Source organism: Pelodiscus sinensis, chromosome 2 (genome assembly GCF_049634645.1).
Source record: "Pelodiscus sinensis isolate JC-2024 chromosome 2, ASM4963464v1, whole genome shotgun sequence".
NCBI classification, from domain to species: Eukaryota; Metazoa; Chordata; order Testudines; family Trionychidae; genus Pelodiscus; species Pelodiscus sinensis.
The window spans coordinates 23,455,054-23,481,676 of record NC_134712.1 but is presented as its reverse complement, the minus strand read 5'-3'; the positions used below and the strand labels follow the sequence as shown (position 1 = coordinate 23,481,676).

General features: G+C 43.3%; 1 protein-coding gene across 1 annotated transcript; it reads left to right on the top strand.

The window, feature by feature from the left end:
- Nucleotides 1-692: 692 nt before the first annotated feature.
- On the top strand, nt 693-20,349 carry MED30 (mediator complex subunit 30). Its single transcript, XM_075920195.1, has 5 exons — nt 693-847; nt 3,276-3,481; nt 7,196-7,354; nt 11,558-11,668; nt 19,893-20,349. The coding sequence occupies exons 2-5, from the start codon at nt 3,308-3,310 to the stop codon at nt 19,986-19,988; spliced, it is 540 nt and encodes a 179-aa protein (XP_075776310.1). The 5' UTR covers nt 693-847; nt 3,276-3,307; the 3' UTR covers nt 19,989-20,349.
- Nucleotides 20,350-26,623: the final 6,274 nt, after the last annotated feature.

Here is a 26,623-nt window from a genome sequence, read left to right as displayed (position 1 = left end):
TCTGCCCCAAGGATTGTACTAGTAAACGCATTAGGGACCCCCAAATAACTCCTAGCTCGTCATACTAGTTTAAAATCTATATATAAACAAGGCCTCTGAATGAGTTGCCAAAATCTGAGAGCCTGCTATAATCACACAGGAAAATGGCCACGCTTAAAGGCTAAATCTTATTTCCCTTATTCCCTGTAATGCTATTTGGATGAATCAGGACTCTCAACGTTCAAACTAGAAAGATGAAAGCTAAGCATCCAGGGTGGCCACTGCTTACACTGAGCTCTGTCTTTAGCGCCATGGAATACACGGGACTTTGCAAAGGGCATTTCTAGCTCACTCAACTGCACAGAAAGGCATGAAACTGAAACACGCGCTTCCCAAGGGCTCAACAACCCAGGCGGCCCATAAGGCCTGCACGTGTAAAAACCCCAATGGTGGTATGCTGGGGAGGCGGACGTTGGCTGACGTCGCTGCCAACTCGCTGGGCGAGCGGGGCACGAGGGGCAGTTGCCGCCGGAGCCGCAGCTCCCCCCCCCCCAAAGAAGCCCCGTTTCACGCGGGCTGCTGCTTGCGAACGGAGCAGCCCTCGCAGCTCGCAGTCCCAGCGGCCACTGCGAACGCGGCTTCCCAAGGGCGCGCAGCGCAACACGCCGCCCCCAGACTCCTCCTCCCTGCCCGCCTCGCGCGGCCCCGCCCGCCCGCCTGCCTCTGACGTCACTTCCCGCCCCGCTTCGCTTCCCCGGCCTGTCATCGCCTTCCGCCTGGCTGTTTCCAGGGTAACAGGCCGCGCCGGTGGGAGACTCCGGTCGCTCTCCCATCCCCCCGCCAAACGGGGGAGTCGCCCCAGCTCTGCGTAAGTAGTTCAGCAGCGGGCTAGGAAGGCACCCCGCTCTCAGCGATCTCTCGAGGCCTTTCACCCATCCCCCCGCGCAGAACAGCTCTGCCCCTCCCCCTTGAGGATTGCTCCTCCCCCAATAAGGACACCCCCCCCATAGAGGACTGGCCCTCTTCCTCCCCCCCCCCCCCCGCCCAACAAGAGACCTGGGTCAACCCCTCCCCCCAATGGAAATTCTTCCCCTAGTTCAGCGCTTTCCAAAACTACCACTAGTCCCGTGGCACCCTAGAGACCCCCCCCCCCCCCCGAGACTTTTTCAACCTTTCCAGACAGTTGTAGCCCTTTCAGGGGGTCTGATTTCACTTGCTTACCCCCAAATTCCACCTCATTTCAAACCTAGCTGCTTACAAAGTCAGACAGAAAAATACAAAACTGCCACAGCCCACTGTTATTGGGCCATTGCTTCCTTTCTCATTTTTGCCATGTGATTATAAAATCCATTGGAATTTAAGCATCGGACATAGTATATACTGCAGTATAAACAAGTCATCGTGTGAAATTTTAGCTTCTACTGACTTTGCTTTCTAAATAGCTTGTTATAAAACTAAGCAAATACCTAGATAAATTAATGTGTCTTCCTGGGAAAAAAAACGAGTATATCTCTGGCTAAGAGCAGCAGCCCTCCAGGAGAATAGTAAAAGGACAGTGTTTCCTGCCTCCATGGGAGTCTGGGACTGAAGTATAAAGGGTTAGTTCCCTCTCCATCCCAGTAGAATATGAGACTGCGTCCCCACTTCAATGCAAAAAGAACCTCCTGTTGTTTTCCAGTCTTTAAACTCCAATGACCCTGGGGGAAAGGATGGAGATTGATAACCCCCTGATCCCCGAGTATGGTGTAACCCCTATAGTAAGTAAGTAATTGAACCCATGTGTTCCATCCCATCCCTTCTGGTGAGCAGCCTTTCCTGTTGTAACATGGTGCCCGGGAGTCACAACTGTCTTCCTTTGGGTGGAAAGTTTGGGGTCTATTTACCATTTTCTAGATTTTTGTACAGTGTGTACAGCATCTAGAATGCTAGAGAGGAGCTTGAAAAACCAAAATAAATGCAACAATATCTAGATGCGGATTTTTTTAAACATTTGTATTACACTTTTCTTCCCAAAGTTGCTCTCAGACTACATATAGCACCTGAAAAACAGCCACTTGTGAGGTGGAGAGGACAGCAATTGAGTTCACATCAGTTATACAAGACAACAGTGAAAGAAAGGGCATTTGGGCCATAAGCACTAGGACAAACTCCGACTTGTAGAAAAAGTGCCCTAGACTCTTTCATGTCCACATAGAGCAGATAAAAGACAGGACTCATCCAAATAATCACTGAAACTGTTCAGATATAAATTGCTAGAGCTTAGTCCTATGAGTTACCAACCTGTGGTTCAAGGAAACTGAAGATATTTCAAACCTGATGCTTAGAACACCAACCCGTCTTTTGCCTGTTTAGTAATACAGGCAGTCCCCGAGTTACACGGATCTGACTTACATAGGATCTGCAGTTACGAACGGGGCTTTTCTCGCCCCGGAGGACGGGAGCGGCGGGACGCCCAGATGAGCCGCGGTCCCGCCGCCCGCGTCCTCCGGGGCGAGAAAAGCTGCTCCCCGTCTCTGGTCTGCTGGTCAGACCAGGGAGACGCGGAGCAAAGCCGCGGAGGACGCCCGCAGACCAGGGAGATAGGGAGCAAAGCCTTGGAGGCTGCCCGCAGCAGGACAGCCGCAGCGCGCCTGGGCTGTCCCGCTGCAGGTGTCCTCTGTGGCTTTGCTCCACGTCTCCCTGGTCTGCTGGAGAGGGGGGGGAGGCGCAGCTAGTGCCCCCTCCCCCCCAGCAGACCAGGCTTTTCTGCCCACGATGCCTGGGGTAGAGCAGCTGGGGCGCTGCTGGGTTGGTCCCGCAGCGCCACTCCTTGGTGCTACTGGACCAACCCGGCAGCACCCCAGCTGCTCTGCCCCAGGCGTCCCCAAGTCAGCCGCTGCTGAAACTGACCAGCGGCTGACTACAGGAAATCTGAGGCAGAGTTGCTCTGCCCCCAGCTTCCTGGAATCAGCCGCTGATCAATTTCAGCAGCAGCTGACTTGGGGACGCCTGGGGTTCTTAAGTTGAATCTGTATGTAAGTCAGAACTGGCATCCAGATTCAGCCGCTGTTGAAACTGATCAGTTTCAGCAGCGGCTGAATCTGGACGCCAGTTCCGACTTACATACAGATTCAACTTAAGAACAAACCTACAGTCCCTGTCTTGTACGTAACCCGGGGACTGCCTGTATAGGTGGGTTTTTTCATATTTGGGATAAGGGTGTCTTGGCAAATGGAACAGTATAGTAAGAATACAGAATTTTAACTGGGAACTCATGAACTATACTTCATCATCTCTTTCTCCGTGTCTGTGTGCAGCCTTATTTTGTGGGATTGACTGAAGTCAAACAATGTCTACTCCTCCTCTTGCTGGGACAGGGATGCCTCCTGGTGCTTTCTCAGGACCACAGGCTCAAGCAGCCCGGGAAGTGAACACAGCTTCTCTCTGTCGCATTGGCCAAGAGACTGTGCAGGATATTGTATTTCGGACAATGGAAATCTTTCAGCTACTGAGAAATATGCAGGTGATATGCAGAAAGATCTTCCCTTTTCCTACTCTGTTCCCTTTCCATCTCCAGTGTCTCTCTTCCTCCCAACTACAGGTTGAACCTCTCTAGTTTGGCACCCTTGGGACCTGACACATGCCGAACCAGAGAATTTGCCAGCCCACAGGAGGTCAATATTGTCTAGCACCATTACCAGCATTACCACTGTTTACTGGGATGTTAAAAGACATTTAGGGCTTAATTCAAGCTAAATAACAGCACAGAATACTGAGAGCAAGGACTGGTGGCTGTATACAAACTTTATGGGTCTACAGGAAACTTGGCCACAACCAGGATAAGTGGACATCCAGTTAACTAAAATCATCAAAAGGTGCCCCCATTGGTATTGGTACTCCTACTCCTCACGATGGCTAAGGGAAGCCAACCGGAGCATTAGCTCCCGTTGACCTCTCTGTGTGGATGGTGCAGAAACTCGATTTAAGATATGTTGACTCCAGCTACAAAATTAACATAGCTGGAGTTGCATATCTTAATTTGACCTTCACTGTAATGTAGACCAAGCTTTGGTGTCCCGTGGGTACACTCAACGTGTAAGACTTTTATCTTCATGTTATTTCTTAAAAAGTTGCAAATTGCTGCAAGAAAAATATCCTTAATTAATTTTGTTTTGTGCAATGGCCAATACAGTTTGATTTGGTACTGAAAATCCTCTGTTATTGTAAATACAGAAATGAGATGCTATTCTTAAATTAAGAGTAAATGTGAAAAAAGAATAATTTATCTGTGGATTGAATAAAAAAGTAGTACAGTGTACAGGCTGTATAATATTATTAACAGGAAATAATACAGTTGTTTGAAAATGTTCCTTAGATCAAAAAGGGAGGATACAAAAAATCATCTGTGTAAATTATTTTTCCAGCATTTAAATAGAGTAAAAGAAACCATGGCTTCTATGAAATTTAATACAGTTCACATATTCTTGAAATATTTTAACCCTTTAAGCTATAACCGGTAAATATAAATAGTTTATCTTAGTTCTCTTTTCAACTCTTAAATAAATCCACATGCATTTACATGAAGTATTTAAATAAATTAGATATAGAGAAATAATTTTTAAAATAAATATTTTCTGTATTTTGTAACAGTACTAAAACACTTCTCTGGATTTCATAGTGGAGTTCTATTTGTGGAAATGTATGTCTGCATTTCCTTCAATATTTGGTTTTACAGAAATCGATCTTAGGCTTTTCTTTTCTCTTAAAAACCACAGAAATGTGACACTAAGGCCTAGTTTACACTATAAACTTATGTCAGTATAACTACATTGTTCAGGGGTGTGGAAAGATTGCAACCATGAGTGACCCAGTTATGCCAACCTAGCTCCTAATACAGACAGTGGGTTTTGTCAATGGGAGGTTTTCTCCAATTGACATAACTACAGGCAGTCCCCGGGTTACGTACAAGATAGGGACTGTAGGTTTGTTCTTAAGTTGAATCTGTATGTAAGTCGGAACTAGCATCCAGATTCAGCCGCTGCTGAAACTGATCAGTTTCAACAGCGGCTGAATCTGGACACCAGTTCTGACTTACATACAGATTCAACTTAAGAACCCCAGGCGTCCCCTAGTCAGCTGCTACTGAAACTGATCAGCAGCTGATTCCAGGAAGCCGGGGCAGAGCAACTCTGCCTCGGGCTTCCTGTAGTCAGCCGCTGGTCAGTTTCAGCAGCGGCTGACTTGGGGACGCCTGGGGCAGAGCAGCTGGGGTGCTGCTGGGTTGGTCCAGTAGCGCAGCCGCTCCTTGCCACTACTGGACCAACCCAGCAGCACCCCAGCTGCTCTGCCCCAGGCGTCCTGATTCAGCCGCTGCTGAAACTGATCAGCAGCGGCTGAATCAGGACTCCTGGGGCAGAGCACCTGGGGTGCTGCCGGGTTGGTCCAGTAGCACCAAGGAGCGGTGCTGCGGGACCAACCGGCAGCGCCCCACCTGCTCTACCACAGGCCCCGGGCTTTGCTCCACGTCTCCCAAGTCTGCTGGGGGGGGCACTAGCTGCATCCCCCCCCAGCAGACCAGGGAGACGCTGAGCAAAGCCGTGGAGGACCCGGGCCGGACCCGCGGCGCTTCCAGATCAGCTGATCCAGTTGGAAGCACTGCGGGTCCGGCCCCGGGTCCTCCGCCGCTTTGCTCAGCGTCTCCCTGGTCTGCAGACCAGGGAGACGCTGAGCAAAGCGGCGGAAGACCCGGGGCCGGACCCACGGCGCTTCCAGATCAGCGCCGCAGGTCCGGCCCGGGACCTCCGCCGCTTTGCTCCCCAACTCCCTGGTCTGCTGGCTCCCCCAGCAGACTAGGGAGACTGAGAGCAGCTTTTCTCGCCCCGGAGGAGGCGGGCGGCGGGACCAGACGTCCCGCCGCTCCAGTCCTCCGGGGCGAGAAAATCCCCCTTCGTAACTGCGGATCCGACGTAAGTCAGATCCGCGTAACTCGGGGACTGCCTGTAGCTCATCTCAGGGAGGTAGAGTACCTATTCCCACTGGGGAAGCTGTCCTGTTACCGTAGATAACATCATTAAGCTGCACGTGTAGACAAGCTGTGAGCTCAGCACTTTTTTGAGTGAAATGGCCAGGTAAATGTATTGTTGGTAAAGAACTGTGACTATCCATGATTTAACTTCAGTTAATTAATTTATATTTGTAGTGTGAGTATGATCACCTCCCAAATGAAAATAATAAAACATATTTCATTTCCATTAGCAGGGAAAACTTGACAAGTTTTGTTTTGGGATGAATGTGTGTGAAAAGCTGTGTAGAGAGCTTATTGTGGAAAAGCTAAGTTGATGAGATGTGTTTTATTGTAAGTTCTAATTTTTGAAGTCCTGTAAGACTGAGTTCCATAATCTAGATCCAGACTCACATTCCCTTTTCTGTGTCATGAGCCTCCTCTCTTGATAAACAGTTTCATGATTCTAGGAAAATTTAGCTTTTAGTCAGGAGAGAAGTGATCTTAGGTAACAAATGTAAACCCCAGAGATAGCAATGAATTTTCAAATTGAAGCTGATCAAAAAATGCCAAAAAACCCACAACATTATTTAATCAAACTGTTAATTTTCAAGAAGTTTCAATCCTTTATAAATTGGTCATAAGCAGAAACAATAATTGAAAAATTTAGAAATATTTTTCTAAAAATGTTGTTGAAACTTCTGTTTTTATATAACTAATTAAAATGAATTGAATACAGACTCCAGTGCATTTGCTAAGCGAATGATTGCTTCACTCTTTATTATGGAGTCTCATTCCCTAATAAATATAGCAAATATATCCAGAGTATGAATGTGTGGATTACTGTGGTCAGATACAGTATGATACCAGAGAGCAGTTTTCTAATTAGTCACAATAGGAAAGAGGATAACATTTGTAAAATGCTTTGACGATGTTAATAAGTTATTGATCATAGAAAAGATGTGTTGATTAGATAGGACTTGGGTTTGTTGATGTTTTTATCAATGATTTGGCATATAAAATTAGCAGATAATGTACAATTTTTAATGTAAAGAAAGTAACTGGAATATCTGTGACTGTTAATGGAATAAAACATGTAATAATAATTATACTGCTAAAAAGTACAATATTTTTTATAAACATTTCATTTTTGTTGATGGAATAGAAAGTTAGTTTTAGTAATTTTTTTTTATTAAATTTTAACAACTGTTTTCCTATTTAAATTTCCTTTTTAAGCTACCAAATGGTGTTACGTATCATACTGGGACATACCAAGACAGATTAGGAAAGCTACAAGAACATCTCCGTCAACTATCAATACTCTTCAGGAAACTGAGATTAGTGTATGACAAATGCAATGAAAACTGTGCAGGGTTAGATCCTGTTCCCATAGAGGTAAGTATTTACACTGATATACATGATTGGTGTATCTGAATTTTATTGTTTATTTATGTTACCGTAGCACCCGTTCCTTCACATAGCTTGTTATATTCAGTTATTGTATCAGATTTTAAATGAGACTGTAAACTAGTGGTCCCCAAACTTATCGTGGCTTCCCTTACCAATAATGAAACCTGTGTGTCTCCCCCCCACACACACCCTACAGTATTCCCTCTAATTTTGTATGCCCATGTGCGGAATGAATTTTATTATGTGCAACAGTATGGCTATTATATGTCACACATCACCTCCATATTGGCGCACATCACAAAACTCCTTCACTCATGGAAGGTGTATGACAGGAGTGGGGCCAAGGGATTAAGAGTATAGGAAGGGCCTCAGAGCTGGGACAGAGGCCTAGGGTGAGGGAGTGAGGGCTCTAGCTGGGATTACGGGCTCTGGGGTGGGGTGAAGAAGGGGGGACAGGACTGGGGTGGGAGAAGTGAGTGCTGCTGCTACTACTGAATTTTTGGATTTTCTATATCATTTTACTCTTGTGTTTTGATTAGTTTATTATAAACATGGTGTTATATGTTTTTAAATGTTCACTAAGAAGGGACGAAAAAACAGGATATTTACATTCAGGTGAGTCCATCTAGACCAGTCTCTGAGAAGATTTTCACCTGTTTTAGAGAACAGTACAGGTTGGACTTCCCTATCCGGCACTCTCCGGACCTCACCGGTCCAGAATGTGGGAATTTGCTGGACCTGGGGAGATCCCTTACCACTGGCTCCCCAGCCCACCTCCCCTCAGTGCTCCACTGCTGCCCCAGATGGCCTCCCCTGCTTCCAGCCCTTGATACAACCTGCCCCAGCAGGACTGCTGCTCCAAGCCCCAGCCAGGCTTCTGGCCCTGCAGCCTCCAACTCCCGCCCTGGCTGGGCTGTTGGCCCTACTGTTGATGGCTCCCAGCCTTGGGGATGCCAGCCACTGGCTCCAGCCCCACAGTGCTTCAGGTTGCTGTGGGTTCCAGACCTGGCTCCCCAGATTCTCTGCTGGACCAAGGATGTTGCTGGACCAGAGCATGCTTGTTTTGGGAGGTTTAACTTATATGAGAAATCCTCCAGCAGGTTTTTATGGGATAATCTGCTCGATGGAAAGATTCCTCTCCATCCCCACTAGATGGAGTTGACTTTTGCTCTGTAGCATATAGAATTATATCCCTTCTTGGAGCTTGTTTATGGGATTTGGGTTTTTTAAAGCATTTATTTATCTCTCTAGATATTTTTGTTATCCATAGTAATGTCTAATCCTTTTCTGACATCTTTTAACCTCATGGCCTCAGTGATATCTTGTTCAATGAGTTTCATTGTGCTTTGTGTTGAAGACATTTCTTTTTACTGGTTTTGAGTTAGTTTCATTTTGTTACTCATCTTGTGTATTATGAGGCAGGGTGAATAGAACCTGAATTGACTAAACCATTCACTGTTTTGTGTCCCTTTGGCCTTTATTATGAAAGTGAAAATGAACTATTGGTACATGTGGTATCTTGAAGGGGTAGCATTTTGGCTGAATATAGCAAAATGGTATTGCATTGGTGAATGCAGAGAAATTGTTGTCTGATTCTAATGTAAGTGTATATATTAGGACAAGCTTTCTTCAGGTTCCTAGGTTTCTGTAACTAACATTCCATCCATAAAACTAGACTAAGAAAAGGTTGAATAATCGTAACTCCATCTCCTTGTGCATTGCTTATATCATTTCTAATTTTATTCTAATAAAACATTTTGTACACTCTTTTTTATATTAATTTAGCTCCCATCCTGCAACCGAATCCATCAGAACCAATTGCAGGATTCTGGCTTTAGATTACATGTGAAGCATCTTGCAAAAAAAAAATCCTTTTTCTATGTTCTGTTTTAATTAACAATTTTTATTTACTTAAATGTTTACAAATCTATTTAATGTATATCTGATAATATAGTCCATATCCTTGTACTGTGCAATTCCTTTTCAACCAACATGTCTGGGGTGTAAGACAATTAACTATGAAGCTGACCTAGTTGCAAACTTTCTTTGCCTGAATTTTGAGTGCTTAACTGTTCAATTTGAATGTTCTTAGTCACTTTTATTTAAAAAAAAAAGGTTTAGAGAGGAAAAAGAAATACCAGTATAGAATATTTGACTGCATGCTATCAGAATGCTGTCTCCTGCTCTGTAGGATAGTAAAGGAAACCCTCCCTCTGGGAACCAGATTAGCTACGTAGCTTCTGCCTTACAGGAGGCAAATATTATGTCCTGCCCTTTCATCACATTTTCACTATCTTGCTTAGATACACATATACAATGTGGAATTTGTTGGCTATTCACTTTTCTCAACTTAAAAAAATTAAAATATCTTTTTATGCTGAGACCAGTCCTGCAAATTTATGATACAAGGGGTAGCTGTTTTAGTAAATTATGAATGTTTGAAAATGAGTTAAGATGGAAATTATCATGCTATCTCAGATAAAACTAGGCAAGTTAAAATGAGTGTAATTAAATAACCGTGTAACTGTTGAAAATTTTAGCAGTTACTCTCAGGGCGCAGTCAGCCAGCTTAAAAGCCGGCTCCCCATGCATACCAAATCCTGCCTGCCACCCTGCGCTTATTCTAATACAGGTTGGACCTCCCTGTTCTCGCACCCTCAGGGTCTGACTGGTCTAACTTAGGGAGTTTGTGGACCAGATGAGGTCAGTTCTGGCCTCCTGCTGCTGGCCGCCAGGTTCCCCTCCCAGCCATACTCCTGGCCACTGGCCCTGGCAACACTCCCAGCCCTGGCTTTGCTCCTGACAATGCACTTGGTTGTGCTCCCGGCCCTGGTCCTGACCGGCTTTGCTCCTAGCCCCAGCTCCACTGCCAGCTGCTTTGCTGCTGGACTCACAGCCAAACCCTGCTCCCAGCCACTGGGGCTCCCCGGTCCGGCAACATCTGTTGTCCTGCCGGACCACAAATGTCTCCCCTTCCCCCCACACACACACACTCAAAGGCCCATGGAATGGACCCTGCACTCACTGCTGTGCACCAGGGAGAGGTATTATGTCAACATCTGTCATCCTCCCAGACCAGAGAGGTCCTACTGTAGCAGCAGCATCTTTTCTCAATGCCTAATGTTTGACTCAGGTATGGTGTTGACATGTATAAAAATTCTCATATTTTTTTCAGATATAGGAATTTAAAGAAGCCAACAATGGACTTTGCCTTCATATACAAGTTCTATTAATTCTAAGCTGTTGTAGGGTACTGTTCTTGAATCAGACTAATGTTTTGCTAACAGTCTTCCAGTATATAAAGGTTTGTCATAAAGAAGAGGGTGATAAATTGCTCTCATTGTCCACTGAGGACAGGACAAGAAGTAATGGGATTAAATTGCAGCAAGGGAGATTTAGGTTATGCCTAATTGTTAAATACATCCCATATTGAAGCCTACATAAAACTGCAGTGGCCCAAGCATAGGTCTGTGAGGCATTGTGCCTATTTGACATACTATCTCTCCTTGGTGCACAGCAGTGAGTGCAGGATCCATTCCATGGGCCTTTGAGTGTGTTTGTGGAGGGGGGAGGGGATTAAGCCATGTCCCCCCCCCCCCAATTCTTTTTAGGGCAATTTGCACTCCCAGAGAAAGCAGTGAAGTCTTTGCTCTTTTATGCATCTATCCAAAGTCTGAAGACAGTCTGGCCCTAATGTAGCACACCTGTAAAAATAAACTTTCCTTCTTATCCTTTTGCCCCTTTTTTCCCTTACTCCCCCTCTCAGGCTACGTTTACACTACGCGTTTTCTTGGCAAAAAATATGCTAACGAGGGACTCATTTGCATGAGTCGTGATCTCATTTGCATATTTTCTGCCGATCCGTTTCTTGCACTGGGGTTTTTGCGCAAAAACCCCAACGTGAAAATGGATTGGCAGAAAATATGCAAATGAGATTGCGACTCATGCAAATGAGTTCTAATGTTTCTTGATTCAGTATTCGCAAATTTTGCCATTTGCAGTGGTGCTAGGAATGCACCCCCTTCAAATAATGAGGGTTTCCCTTCATTTCCATAACAGAAATGAGAAATTTATTTTGGCTGATGAGGTTTATAGTACTTGAACATATTGTGTTTCTTTTCAGATTTTCAGATGACATAGAAAAATAGTATTTTTACTCAATCTCTAACATTTTGTTCACCTTCATAGCAACTTATTCCATATATTGAAGAGGATGGATCCAAGCATGATGATCGTGGTGTTGCCAGCCAGCTTCGTTTTGCTAGTGAGGAGAGAAGGGAAATCATGGAAGTAAATAAGGTAGCAAAGTTAAGATTGATTGGCAGAATGCAAAAAATATGTTTCTTTGTCTGTGTGAAGCTTGTATTATTAGATTGCGCCATAAAATGCAATGTGTTTGCTGTATGGCCCCAAGTGACAAGTAGTTCAATAGTAAACATTTCTTTTATATCAGGATTTCTGTGTTCTCCATAGTTCAGCGATTTTTTATTTTGTTCTGCTTGTTGATTGCTGCATTAAGGCACCCCCACAGTATAAACTGTGTTGCTCTCTACCATGTTTCCTAGCCCAAAACAATTGGTTTGCTTTTTCTCTTTTGAGAAATTGAAGAAGAGCTAAAATTATTATTAATTCACAATTTTATTCTGATAACATTTGTCAAGTATAGCATTTATGAAACACTAACTGGGTCAAGCAAAATGTATCAGATACACTAAAGATGCTATTACATTTTCAATCTGAATGCAAGTATAGTTACTAATTATAGTTTTATTCATACCTAAAAAAATGACCAATTAACATTTACTAAAGAATATAAAAGTGCAGCGTTACTAAAGCACAAGTATTTGGTCTCTCAAATTGTAAAACATAAAGGTAGAATTAATTAAATATTTGTAGGGCTGGAATAGATCTACCTGAAAACAATTAAGTAGAAAGCATTGCAGGTATATGCAAAATAGAAAACAACTGAACAAATGGAGTATCTAGATTCCAAGTAATTAAAATACATGGTAGAGTGAAAAAAAAGAAAATCCACTGGAAATATTTCTTTGATGTTTCTACTTCTCATTTCCCAGTTAGTGAGAGAAAGATGTTACATAAAACCCCATATTTATTCACACCATAGTAAAAAACATGGGCACAGCATGTGAATTTAGAGAGAAGCAGTTGAAAGCTTTCCTGTTGTATTTTACCTTCTTATATGTTGATATAGCAGGATTTATATATTAAATTCCATGTAATGTTATACTGTGAATTTATGCACATTTATTTGCAATTTTAACTGTAAATAAACATAACTGTCTGTTACTTGCTTTTCTTATGATAGTTTTATGGCATGGTTTTACCCTTGTTGTTATACTCATATGCAGATTTGTTATTTAAACCTCCTTAGTATGCTGTTGTGGTATTTCATTAATGTTTAAACTTTCCTTTAACAAATAAGTTGTTAATCAAAGAAATGTAGAACCGGAAAGGACCTTGAAAGGTCATATAGTCTAGTCTCCTACACTGAGGTAGAACTTACTACTGCCTATGCCTCCCTGACAGGTATTTGCTTAATGTGTTCTTAAAAACCTCCAATGACAGAAATTCCACGACCTCCCTAGGTAATTTGTTCCAGTGCTTAACTACCATTACAGTAAGGAAGTTTTTCCTAACCTAAATCTCCCTTGCTGCAATTTAATCCCATTACTTCTTGTCCTGTCCTCAGTGGATAATGAGAGCAATTTATCACCCTCTTCTTTATGACAAACCTTTATATACTGGAAGACTGTTATCCTGTCTATTCTCAATCTTTTCTTCTTCAGACTAAACAAATCCAATTTTTTCAATCTTTCCATGTAAGTCATATTTTCTAGATGTTTAGTTGCTTTTGTGGCTCTCCTCTGACTTCTTCCAGTATGTCTACATCATAATGTGGTACCAAGAAATGAACACAGTACTTCACTTGAGGCCATATCAGTACTACATGGAAAAATTTCATCTAGTCTTTCTTGTAACACCCCTGTTAATATATTTCAGAATTATATCTGCTTTTTTGCAACAGAATTACATTGTTTACTCATATTTAGTTTGTGATCCACAGAAAGACCCAGATTCTTTTAGGCAGTACTCCTTCCTAAGCAGACATTTCCCTTTTTGTTTTTTTGCAGTTTTATACTCCTGGAGGAATTCTGCACCAAAAAATTAAAACTTCTGTGCACAATATTTTAAATTTCTGCAAAATTCTGCATATTTTATTTGTCAAAATAACACAATATGATCGTGCCAGTTTCAATTAGGGATGTACTAGGTTAACTGTTTACACGGTTAACCTATAAGCCTGGGCTTATTAGTTACCATAAACAGTTACATGCAGGCTGCCACTCTGCTCCTAGGGACCCCATGCTGCAGATTCTGTATCAGAGCCTGTAGCACCAAGCGGCAGCCAGGTCCCTGGGAGTGGGGCAGGACCCAGCTTAAAAGCCAACTCCTGGCGTGTACCAACTCCTGTATCAGAGGTAGAAGCACGGGGTGGCAGCCGGTGCCCGCCGGCATTCGAGGAGCTAGGTGCAGGTGCATATAACTATGTAACTGATGAAAATTTCAGCAGTTACATAATTATCCAAATACCTGCTATTTAACATCCCTAATTTCAGTTATTTAGATAATTTCAAAATATTTGTCAGCAAGTATGTCTGTAACAATATAGATAAAAAAAGAATTTTGGTAGGTTATTTTAATTTATTTTTTACAAATAGATTCCTAACCGGTTATATTAATAGAAAACTTTGAGTAATTTATTTAAACTAGGGGCTGTACCTTCTGCTCACTACGCTCGCCAACCCCCTCTGTCCACCACAGCTGGATTGTCGCCTCAGCAGGTGGAGGGCCGCCACCTGCCCTTCTTGTGGCTAGATGGGGGCGGGACTGTGGGGCCTGCCCCAGGATTGGGGCCAGGGACAGGATACTGCAGCCAGCTGTGTGTATCGTGCATGTTTTATCAGCCTACTTTTGTATAGGAGCTAGGCATGGACCTTATACTCTCATCAGGGGTATAGTGGACCACAAGTTGAATATGAGTCAACAGTGTGATGCTGTTGCAAAAAAAGCAAATATGATTCTAGGTTGTATCAACAGGTGTGTTGTAAGCAAAACTCGTGAAGTCATTCTGCCGCTCTACTCTGCGCTAGTTAGGCCTCAGCTGGAGTCCAGTTCTGGGCGCCACATTTCAAGAAAGATGTGGAGAAATTGGAAAGGGTACAGAGAAGAGTGACAAGAATGATTAAAGGTTTAGAGAACATGACCTATGAAGCCAGGCTTCATGAACTGGGCTTGTTTAGTTTGGAAAAAAGAAGATTAAGGGGGGACATGATAGCGGTTTTCAAATATCTAAAAGGGTGTCACAAGGAGGAAGGAGAAAATGTGTTCCTCTTGGTTTCTGAGGACAGGACAAGGAGTAATGGGCTTAAAGTGCAGCAGGGGAGGTTTAGATTGGACATTAGGAAAAAATTCCTAACTGTCAGGGTGGTCAAATATTGGAATAAATTGCCAAGGGAGGTGGTGGAATCTCCCTCTCTGGAGATATTTAAGAGCAGGTTGGATAGACATCTGTCAGGGATTGTGTAGACGGAGCTTGGTCCTGCCTTGAGGGCGGGGGGCTGGACTCGATGACCTCTTGAGGTCCCTTCCAGTCCTATTTTTCTATGATTCTATGATCAGAAAAAAGAGGCTCAACAACTTTTATATGTTGCCTTGATTGAATTTTTGACATCTCCCAAAGGAACAGAATCACCAACACTGAGGTGCTCAAACAGGCCAGTATACCAACATGGAAACACTCCTCAAGCAAAGACATCTCCACTGACTTAGGCAAATTTGCCAAATGAATAATGGGATTATTCTAATGGACAGCCTCTATGACAAATTGGCATCTAGGAAAAAGACCCAAAAGATGCACCAAATCGTGCTTCAAAGACATGTGTAAACAAATCCTCAAAGAAAAGGCAAGGAGGTAGATAACTGAGAAAATCACACTTGTGACTATAGTGTTTGGAACAAAAGCTTAACAAAGTTTTCCAGAGTTACAAGAGGAAGTTAAGGCAGCTTAGCAGAGAAGAAAAGAGTTTGCAGAAGGTAGAGCCTAAGGCGGAGCCCAAATGGTTATGACATCACTTTTAAATGTGACAGATGCAGCAGAGTGCGTCTCTTCAACCATAGCCATGGCTGCCATGAGACAAATTGAGTAAATTCTTTGCTTCTCAGGGTGCATATCCATGGTCTGTCGAGGCTGAAAGAAGCCTACTATGACTGGAAGCTCTCCTGTTGTAATAGATAACATTTTCATTACGCATGACAGCAGCACAGCTTCAGTGCTGTAAATGTAGACAAGCCCTGAATTTGCTTCTCTCTCAATCCCAGTATTTCCGCACATCATAATCTAGAATGAGTAAGATGCAGTTTCCTGGCCTGAACATCACTTATAAATCCCAGTTGAGGTGATTTGGGAGAGCTGCTGGAAAAACTTGAACAGCTCTTTTCCTCACGCTTTGACTGGTTCAGACTACCTCAGAGTTGTCCTACCTCACAGTTACAAACACCTCAGGAATGAAGGTTGTTCAGAACTCTGAAATGTTTATAACTCTGAACTAGGGATGTAATAGTGTGTATAGTCAATTAACAGATTAACCAATAAGCAAAAGCTTATAGGTTAATGCTACAGAATACACTCATTTCCCTCCCCGCACCTTGCCAGTAAATTTTTTAGCAGGCTGGCCAGCAGCCTGGCTCAGTCCTGGTTTGCGATGGCCTGGGACCTGCCCCCGCTGCATCTCTGCATTTAAAGTGTATTAAGAACTGGGCAGGCAGGCAGCCCAGCTCAGTTCCAGCTCGTGCCAGGTCCCGTGAGGCGAGTTGGTTTTTAAACAGTCTCCCCTTGCAGACACCAGTTCCCGCCTAGTACAGAGCAGCAGCATGGAGTGGCAGGGGGCTTCTCCGGAGTGGGGCCAAGCACACTGGGGACTGTAGAATAGTTGAGTGACCGATAAGAATTCATGAGGTTACTTGACTATTCAGTTAACTGATATTTAACATCCCTACTCTGAACAAAATATTATGGTTGTTCTTTCAACAGTTTACAGCTGAACATTGACTTAACATAGCTTTACTCTATGGAAGAAAAGTGCTGCTTTAGCTATCTTAATTTAAATGAATCAAGCACAGAAACAGTTTCTTTACCATGTCAATTTTTTTTAGTAGTTCATGTTTAATACTGTACTACTGTTTTGTTGTTTTGTCTTTGTCTCTGCTGCTGCCTGATTGCATACTTCCAGTTCCAAATGAGGAGTGTGGTTGACTGGCCAGTTTGTTAACTGGTGTTCATTACTCTGAACTATACTGTATTACTGTAGTACTAATCCAGTATTTTCCTAAGCACTGTATTCACACAAAATATGTTCACATAAATGTATATGTTCCCCCTAGACATTTTAACTACAGGTAGAACCTCTCTGGTCCAGCCACATCCGTGGTCTAACAGGACCACGGGTGTTGCTGGACCAGATTGTTCATGGATGAGAGAGCCCAACCCCAGAGGTTGCCAGTGTCTGTGTGGAGTTGGGCTGGCAGCCCGCAGAGAGCCTGGCTAGTGGCCTGGCAGGCACAGGGCCAGCATCCAGGAGCAGAGCACTGCTTGGGGTAGGGAACACCAGCCGTGGCCAGAGAGAGGAGCATCTGTGGCAGCTGGCACCAGAGCTCAACCAAGGACAGAGAGCCCAGGCCAACAGCTGGGAGCAGAGCTCCACCAGGAGCAGGTAGCCCCATCCGGCAGTGAAGCCCTGACAGGAAGGACTGGAGGTTAAAAGTGGAGCAGCAGCTAGCACTGGCAGCAGCCAGGCGCAGACCTGTGCTGGAGGCAGGGAGCCCTGGCTAATGGCCAGGTGTGGATCTCTACTGGTGGACCAGCAGAGAGACAAAGTTCTGACCAAATGACTGTTGTGAAAAGAAAAGAGTATTGTGTCCAGTTCTGGGCCCCCCACTACAGAAAGTACCGTAAAATCTCGAGTATAATGCGCACCTATGCATAATGCGCACCTACCTTTTAAACGTCAGAAACCCTGAATAAACTGAACTCTTATCTATAGTGCATACCCCGATTTTGCCGTATTTTGTCTTGCCATTTTGTATTGCCGGGTAATCACACGTGAGCACACGAGTATATAGTGTGCAGCGTTCCATGCTCTCTTTGGGATGGCATGAGTTGTCAGTGATCTTACACGACCACTGAAAAACTGAAAGTTGTTAGCTATGCTGAGGTTCATGGCAACAGAGCTGCCAGCAGTGAATTTGATAACATAGCAGAGTCTAACATTCGGTTTTGGAGATAGCAGAAAGAGCACCTGCAAGCACTGCCTAGGATGAAGATAGCTGAGCGAGGTAAAAGTGCTGCATATCCTGAGTTGGAGGCCAAGTTGGTTGAATGGATTGCTGAGCACAGACAGCAAGGCGGTGGTGTTAGCATTGCAGAAGTTAGAATGAAGGCTTTGACCATTGCCAAAACGTGCGCTAACACAGCCGGGTTTAAAGCTTCATATGGCTGGGGCGATCGGTTCATGAATCGCTATGGCCTATCGGCCCGACACCGAACAACAATCGTGCAGAAGCTACCAATGGACTCAGGCACCAAGTTACTGCAGTTCCAACAGTTTATCATAAAGCTACGGAAGCACCACTGCTACGACCTTTCATTAATTGGTAACGCAGATCCGATACCATTAAATTTCGATAATCCCTACAACAGAACACTTGAACTGAAAGGTGCCAAGACAGTCTCCATTGCTACCATAGGCCATGAAAAGTCTAGGTTTACCATAATGCTTGCTTGCATGGCTGACGGAACGAAGCTGCCTCCTTATATTGTGTTCAAGTACAAGACAATGCCAAGGAATGTAATCTTCCCGAACACTGTTCACTTGCGTGTTCACCCAAAAGGCTGGATTGATGATGCTTTAATGCTTGATTGGCTACAGACGGTTTGGGCAAAGCAGCCAGGTGGACTTATGAGAAAGCGGTCTCTAATAATTTTGGATGCATTTCGGTGTCATCGTATGCCATCCGTCAAGAAAAGGCTTCAGCAGGACAAAACAGACTTGGCAATTATTCCTGTGGAATGACCAAAATGTTGCAGCCACTTGACGGGACAGTTAACAAGCCAATGAAAGATGCACTACGCAGGAAATGGAACACTTGGTTGTTGGAAGGTGAACATACATTTACTGCAGGTGGACGTATGCGAACACCAACGCTGCAAGATGTTACCCAGTGGATAGCGGATGTCTGGCTTGAACTTGATAACTATGATAAGGAATGGGTTTCTGAAATGCAGCATCTCTAATGCTATGGATGGCAGCGAGGATGATGCCCTGTGGATGGATCCGAGCGACGATGAATCAGCCAAGGGCGAATTACGGGTATGCAAAGATGACAGTGATTTGTATTACCTGGATGAAGATGTCGAGGACTATACCCCGGAAGATATTGCTCAACTGTTCGAGGAAGATTCTAACAAAAGCGAATTCGAGGGCTTCGAAGATGAGTAGATGATCAATTAACATACCAGTATTTGCTTGTTTGCGCTGCCATGTTGATTTCATTTGTTTAACTTACCTTTTTGAAACTGTGTATATAGTTGCTTGTTGATGCTAATAAAAATCAACTTAACCTCTGGTGTCCTGCGATTAATTAGTTGCCGTGGAACTACCAAATGAAAACTTTAAAAAAAAACCTGCTATGGATAATGTGCACCCTGACTTTAATGCTAAAAAAAAAAACGGGGAAAAAGTGCGCATTGTACTCGAGATTTTACGGTATGTGGATGCATTGGAGAGGCTCCAGCGGAGGGCAACCAAACTGACTAGGGGGTTGGCGCACATGACCTATGAGGAGAGGCTGAAGGATTTGGGTTTGTTTAGTCTGCAGAAGAGAAGACTGGGGGGAGATTTGATAGCAGCCTTCAACTTCTTGAAGGGAGGTTCCAAAGATGATGGAGAGAGGCTGTTCTCAGTAGTGACGGATAGCAGAACAAGGAGCAATGGTCTCAAGTTACAGTTGGGGAGGTGTAGGTTGGATATTAGGAAAAACTATTTCATTAGGAGGGTGGTGAAGTACTGAAAGGGATTACCTAGGGAGGTGGTGGAATCTCCATCCCTAGAGGTTTTTAAGTCTCAGCTTGACAAAGCCCTGGTTGGGATGATTTAGTTGGGATTGGTCCTGCTTTGGGCAGGTGGCTGGACTTGATGACCTCCTGAGGTGTCTTCCAGCTCTATGATTCTATGGACAGTGTTCCTACAGCTCTTCTTAACTCTGTTTTTTTTCTAATCCTCTAAAGCGAGCATGGCTTACAGTTGATTTTGATAGGATCATTGATGTGTGAGAATAAATCACTGTGCTTCTTTATGTAGTGTGGGTTTTCTATGGGGGGAGGGTATTAAAATTACATAGTCTAAGCTTGATCAAACTCCTCTTGATAAATTCTTTCTTTTCACAGAAACTGAAACAGAAGAATCAGCAGCTGAAGCAAATTATGGATCAATTACGGAATCTCATTTGGGACATAAATGCCATGTTGGCAATGAGGAACTGAACTATGATACAATTCAAGTATTTTTTTCTAATTATGAAAATGGACTTTATTTGTTTTAAAAAAAACTTAATTTCTTTTTTTCTGAAAGGCCATGTATTTTCCCCTCTCCTAATACCATTCCTATACAAAACTTTAATGTTTTTAAATAGTTTCTTTTGTAATATTTAAATGTATGTTCTGTTTGTATATACAATTCATCATATAATTTGTACATACAATAGACTTTGATTTGTGTTTACCGCAATAAGCTTTGTAACCTCTAGTCATATTTTTGGTAGCATTTTTTAAAGCTGTCTTCAATACTTGAGTTTGAAATAAGTTTCTCAGTGTTTGAACAAATAAAGCTTTTGTTTTAAAAATAGTCAATGCTCAAATATGTTCAGTTATATTTTCAGTATTTTCACTGGTCTGTAGTGAACAGTGCTTACATGGGAAAAATGAGGGATGTAAGTGATATTAAGGACATTTAAAATAAAGGATTATGGTTTTGATTGTAAGTAATAATTGGATGCTGGGATGATACATAATTGGATCATAGAAATTGCGGTACCAGATCAGAAGATTAGTCTGTTTTGTCCAGTGTTATGTATAACAGAGGAAAGTACTACATGTTTCAGATCAAAGTGCAAGAGATAGTTCAGGTTATTTTAAAGGGATTAGGTAATTTCCTCCGAACTGTTTATGATGGGGCATTGCATATTTTAATTGGAATATGCATTATGAATATGACATAATGGGAATATGCTTTCTGCAGGACACTTCATGTGACATATCATTGAAAGGCTTGTAACCAAATGAGATAATCATATTCAGTAGTATGCATGTATCTTTTTGTAGCTCAAGTTAGGAATAGTGAACTGTGTATCTGTCATTGCATATTCTCTGCTTTGGGTCACTCCCACTGTTTACACTTCAGGGCCATGATGGCCCATGAGCAAGAGATAATGGTGCTTAACTTTTGTGCTGACATGTGGGTCAGTCCATGAAGTATGAAAACGGGCCTTGCAGAGACATGTGATGGTGTCTTCTGATGCTGTGATCCATGTGATCCATCTTGTATGTTTTATTTTTCCACAAGAGCAGAGGGGAAGTTTAGACTGCATACAAAGAATTCCCACCTTTTGCAAAACTATTTGAGGAGTGAGATAACCCAGGTTGTCATTTCTCCCTGGTTACCACACCCAGATGACTGCTGGAATCAACTAAGACTGAACTAAGAAAGGACTTGGCCCAGGCTGAAAGAATGTCTTAATCGGTGAAAATTACTGGAACAACTTTTAGGGTGAGATATTACATGTAATTAGTCTTTTTAGCTTAGCTTGCATATTCTGTTTTATTTTGCTTAGTAGAATCATAGAGCTGGAAGAGACCTCAGGACGTCATCAAGTCCAGCCCCCTGCCCAAGGCAGGACCAATCCCAACTAAATCAACCCAGCCAGGGCTTGTCAAGCCATGACTTAAAAACCTCTAGGGATGGAGATTCCACTGCCTCTCTAGGTAACCCCTTTCAGTACTTCACCACCCTCCTAGTGAAATATTTGTCCTAATATCAAACCTAGACCTCTCTAACTGTAACTTGAGACCATTGCTCCTTGTTCTGCCATCTGTCACTACTAAGAACAGCTTCTCTCCATCCTCTTTGGAACGTCCCTTCAGGAAGTTAAAGGCTGTTTTCAAATCCCCCCTCAGTCTTCTCTTCTGCAGACTAAACAAACCAAATCCCTCAGCCTTTCCTCATAGGTCATGTGATCAAGCCCCCTAATCATTTTGGTCGCCCTCCGCTGGACCCTCTCCAATGCGTCACGTACTTTCTGTAGTGGGGGGCCCAGAACTGGACACAATATTCCAGATGTGGCCTCACCAGAGCCGAATAAAGGGGAACAATCACTTCTCTAGATCTGCCGGCAACGTTCCTCCTAATGCAACCTAATATGCCATTGGCCTTCCTGGCTACAAGGGCACACTGTTGACTCATATCCAGCTTCTCATCCACTGTAATCCCCAGGTCCTTTTCTGCAGAACTGCTACTTAGCCAGTTGGTCCCCAGCCTGTAACAATGCTTGGGATTCTTCCATCCCAAGTGCAAGACTCTGCACTTGTCCTTGTTGAACTTCATCAGATTTCTTTTGGCCCAATCCTCTAATCTGTCTAGCTTACTCTGGACCCTATCCCTTCCCTCAAGCATATCTACCTCTTCCCCTAGCTTAGTGTAATCTGCAAACTTGCTGAGGATACAGTCCATCCCCTCATCCAGGTCATTAATAAAAATGTTAAACAAATGAAATGTTGAACAAATGTTGAACAAAAAGTTTGAGGCACCAACATTCCTCAGGGGTGCCTGACTGGGGGTATGTCTACACTGCCACCCTAGTTCGAACTAGGGTGGCTAATGTAGTCATTCGAACTTGCAAATGAAGCCCGGGATTTAATATCCCGGGCTTCATTTGCATATTCCCGGGCGCCGCCATTTTTAAATGCCCCTTAGTTCGAACTACCTGCCTGCAGCTACACGCGGCACGGGCTAGATAGTTCAAATTAAAGCTCTTAATTTGAACTACCGTTACTCCTCCTGCAATATTTAAATCCCGGGCTTCATTTGCAAGTTCAAATGACTACATTAGCCACCTTAGTTCAAACTAGAGTGGCTAGTGTAGACATACCTTGGCAGATTTGTTGTAGTTCTTATGACCGAGTAGTTGAGTCAGCCTCTCCTGGTCAAGCTTACCCTTAAGGTTTGCTGGACATCTCACAGACTGAGAGATTTCCAGCATAAGGGTTTCTTCTGCTGTTCCAGACAAGGAAGGGGTCTTCCTCTTGCACTGTGGGCAGGGGCTTTAGAGCTGGCTGCTGGCTCGCTAACAGCTGTAGGGGACTCGGTGATTGTTCATGGTAGCAGGGAAGGCAGTGATGACTGCGGTTCTGTAGCACAAGACTGTCAGGGGCCTTCCTTGTGCCACGCCCTTTCCCCTGTGGCTGAACCTTTAAAGTCTGCAGGGGAAAGGGAACTATAGAGTTCTGAGGGGTGTGGACAGAGTGGCCACCAGGGCATCTGTGACAATCCCTGGAGACCAATTATTCTGAAATAACCACAGCTGCACCAACCACACACGCCTTATTTCAAAATAGGTGTTATTACTCGTGAAATGAGGGTTTATTATTCCAGAATAAGAAGCCTATTTCAAAATAATTTTGAAATAACAGGCTTGCTGTATAGACGCTCACCTTGTTATTTTGCAATAACGCTGCAGTGTAGACATGCCCCAAGAAGGCAACAAAAAGTCTGAGGCCCCAACATACCTCAGGAGTGCCTGACTGGCAGATTTGTTGGAGTCCTTATGACCGAGTAGTCAGGTCAGCCTCTCCTGGTCAAGCTTACCCTTGAGGTTTGCTAGACATCTCACAGACTGAGAGGTTTCCAGCATGAGGATTTCTTCTGCTATTCCAGGAAGCACTCTAGTCATTCCCTTCTCAGGCCTTCTCCCCATTGTGTACTGGCCTTACAGGTTGGAACAGTACATCCTCCTTTCAAAGCACTTCTTCCTATCATGAATGATTGGCACAACTACTTTGGCATACATCCTCTCAAGCCCCTTTCCCAGTAGTGGAGGAGTTTATACAGCTTATCACACACGGATCTGTTAGAAGTTACTGTGCATCTGCAAGTGACAAGATTCAATATTTTATCTGCTAGTTAGTGAAGCAGCACTGAATAGAAAATTTGCATCTGAGTGCTACCAGCATAATTGTTTCAATGTGTGTACATCAGTGTAACAGACTTATCCGTTAGACTATTAGGGTACGTCTACACTACCACCCTAGTTCGAACTAGGGTGGTAATGTAGTCAACCAGAGTTGCAAATGAAGCCCGGGATTTGAATTTCCCGGGCTTCATTTGCATGTTGCCGGGCACCGCCATTTTTAAATGTCCGCTAGTTCGGACTCCGTGCCCCACGGCTACACGCGGCACAAACTAGGTAGTTCCACGAGGAGTAACGGTAGTTCGGAATAGGAAGCCTAGTCCGAACTACCTAGTTCGTGCCGCATGTAGCCGCAGGGTCCGAACTAGCGGACATTTAAAAATGGCGGCACCCGGCAACATGCAAATGAAGCCCGGGAAATTCAAATCCCGGGCTTCATTTGCATCTCCGATTGACTACATTACCACCCTAGTTCGAGCTAGGGTGGTAGTGTAGACATATCCTTAGAAAAGGAGAAACTGGCAGGACAGTTTCACGTTATTAGAACAAGTGACTCTTGATGCTGTGATTTTTCAAATGTGTATGTCATTAAACCATTTCTGTGTGTAATCCTCATATGGATCCAGTATACTCCAATTCAAACTCCAAAGCAATGAAGATAGTCCAAAGGTCCAGCCAAATCCTCATTCAAAATATGGAACTAAGGTTTAAATTCAGTTTTCATCTCAGGCAGTCATTTCCCCATCACTTATATCAGGGCTTCTTAACATGTGGCTCATGGGCCGCATGCAGCCACAGCCTGTTTGTGTGTGTCCCACAGTGCAGTTTAGGATTACGCAAGGGCGCAACACGCAGCCCGCGGGTGGGAGCCGAAACAGAAAAGTAGTCAATGTAATATGGCCTCCTGCTGATATGCATTTTAGTACTTAAATTCCTGGACTATTATTGCTCAATAAAAGTGCTGTCATATGGGTGGAAATTGGTTAAATACTGTGTATTATTAATATCAGCAGAACTGACTTAAATGGGGTCTGCGTGTTGTGTAGCCTTGCCTTAATCTTTGTATTTGTGCCCATCAGTTTGAAAAAAGCTATTTTCATATATTTGCATATATACTTGCATTTATATGCAATCACACTTAAGTTGCAGCCCTCGGCATGTGCTGTGAATATCATTGTGGCCCCTCGGGCTTCCAAAGTTGAGTAGCCCAGACTTATATGTATTTAAATATTGTCTATGAGTAACACATACATATATGTCAGTAATAGACTCTTACTGAGTAATGAGAGATTAAACAAACGTTACAATACTGTCTAATTTCATTTCAGCAATCACTAGGAAACTGGGTACAATTAGCAATATGTAGTGCTGGGTGCATTTCACAGCTGGGAAAAATGATTGGCACTTAGAGAAACATAGAAGACACTGAATCGAAGTGCATGCCTGGATAAATGTTGTGTGCAAGGGGAGTAGTGAAATGGTTCCTTAGCTGCAAAGGATAAGATCTGATCTGAACACTTGTTGAGATGAGAGTATGATACATGGTAACAGAAGGGGGAGTGAGAGCTGCTTTGTGTGGAATAGTTAGCATGAGGACTGAGACATTAAATGGGATGGTTTGGGTCTCTGATGGGTGGTGTGGGGACAGTTTGAGTAGTCTTTAAGGAATGCTAAGGAATTGGCAGTGTGTTTGTGTGAGAGCCGTTTACAGCCAAGTGTTCTCCTTTGTACATCTTCACTCTCTGTTCTAAAGGTTAGTACATTCACTCAGAGTATGTCTACACTGCATTCCTCTTTCGAGAGAGGAATGCAAATGCAGCTGAGCGAAATTGCAAATACCTTTTTCGAAAAAAGAAACTGTCTAGATGCGGTTATTTCGAAGAAAACCTTTCTTTCGAAATTACCCTTACTCCTTATAAAATGAGGTTTAAGGGTAATTTCAAAAGAAGGGTTTTCTTTCAAAATAATCACGTCTAGACAGCGTTTCTTTTTTCGAAATAGGGTATTTCGGAAAAGCGGCCAGACGCAATTATGCAAATGAAGTGCAGGAAATTCAAATCCACACTTCATTTGCAATTTCTCTCAGCTTCATTTGCATTCACATTCCTCTCTCGAAAAAGGAATGCAGTGTAGACATACCCTCAGAAAGTTGTTATTGATGCACTGGTGCCAGAGACAATTCAACTCAAAGTAATATAAGACCATTAGGAGCGTGTGCCACAGAGTCTAATCCATATCTACAAAGGTCCAAGTTACATGCAAGACAATGAACAAACCTATTCCACTTTCAATAAAGCTGCAGAAAGCCTTCTGCTGCACCATAGAGGCAGCAAAGCCACACTCTACTGAACTTTTCTCATAAATTTCTCCATTAAACACAGATCTGTTTGCTTTCCCTCAGGGGAGTCAAATACTTCTTCCAGTTGAGAATTAAGAGAGAAATTGTAACCCATGCCCAAAAGCTACTTGAATTCACTATGGTAAAATAGTGGGTTCACACCATACAGCTGTACAATTCTGTTGGACTTAAGGAAAGCAAGAATTTATCAATGTGCAAGATGGTTAACAAGTCTAAGCCCATAGTAGGCACAACAAAATGCTAATAATTGCTTCATAAGTAGTAGTTGTTCAAAGATAAAACCTGTGCTGGCAAGGGAAAAAGAGCATTAATCTCAAACATAAATACTGAGAGTCTGGTAAATTTTACAGGGAATGGATTAAAAACTAATTATATAATGCTAACCAAGAGAATCATGGGTAATAAGGGACTTCACAAATACAGCCAGCTAGAAAGAAGTATATGGGAAAAAGTAAGTACTGTATTAGTAAATGAGGGGTGGTAAAATTAATGGGGACTAAAAGGGTGGACTTAAAAAACAACAGTCTGGTAGCACTTTAAAAACTAACAAAACATGTAGATGGTATCATGAACTTTTG

Coding starts and splice junctions, on each gene's coding strand:
- MED30 (XM_075920195.1), top strand. CDS start 3,308: ATGTCTACTCCTCCTCTTGCTGGGACAGGGATGCCTCCTGGTGCTTTC. Junction 3,482..7,195: donor AGCTACTGAGAAATATGCAG/GTGATATGCAGA, acceptor TTCCTTTTTAAG/CTACCAAATGGTGTTACGTA. Junction 11,669..19,892: donor AAATCATGGAAGTAAATAAG/GTAGCAAAGTTA, acceptor TTCTTTTCACAG/AAACTGAAACAGAAGAATCA.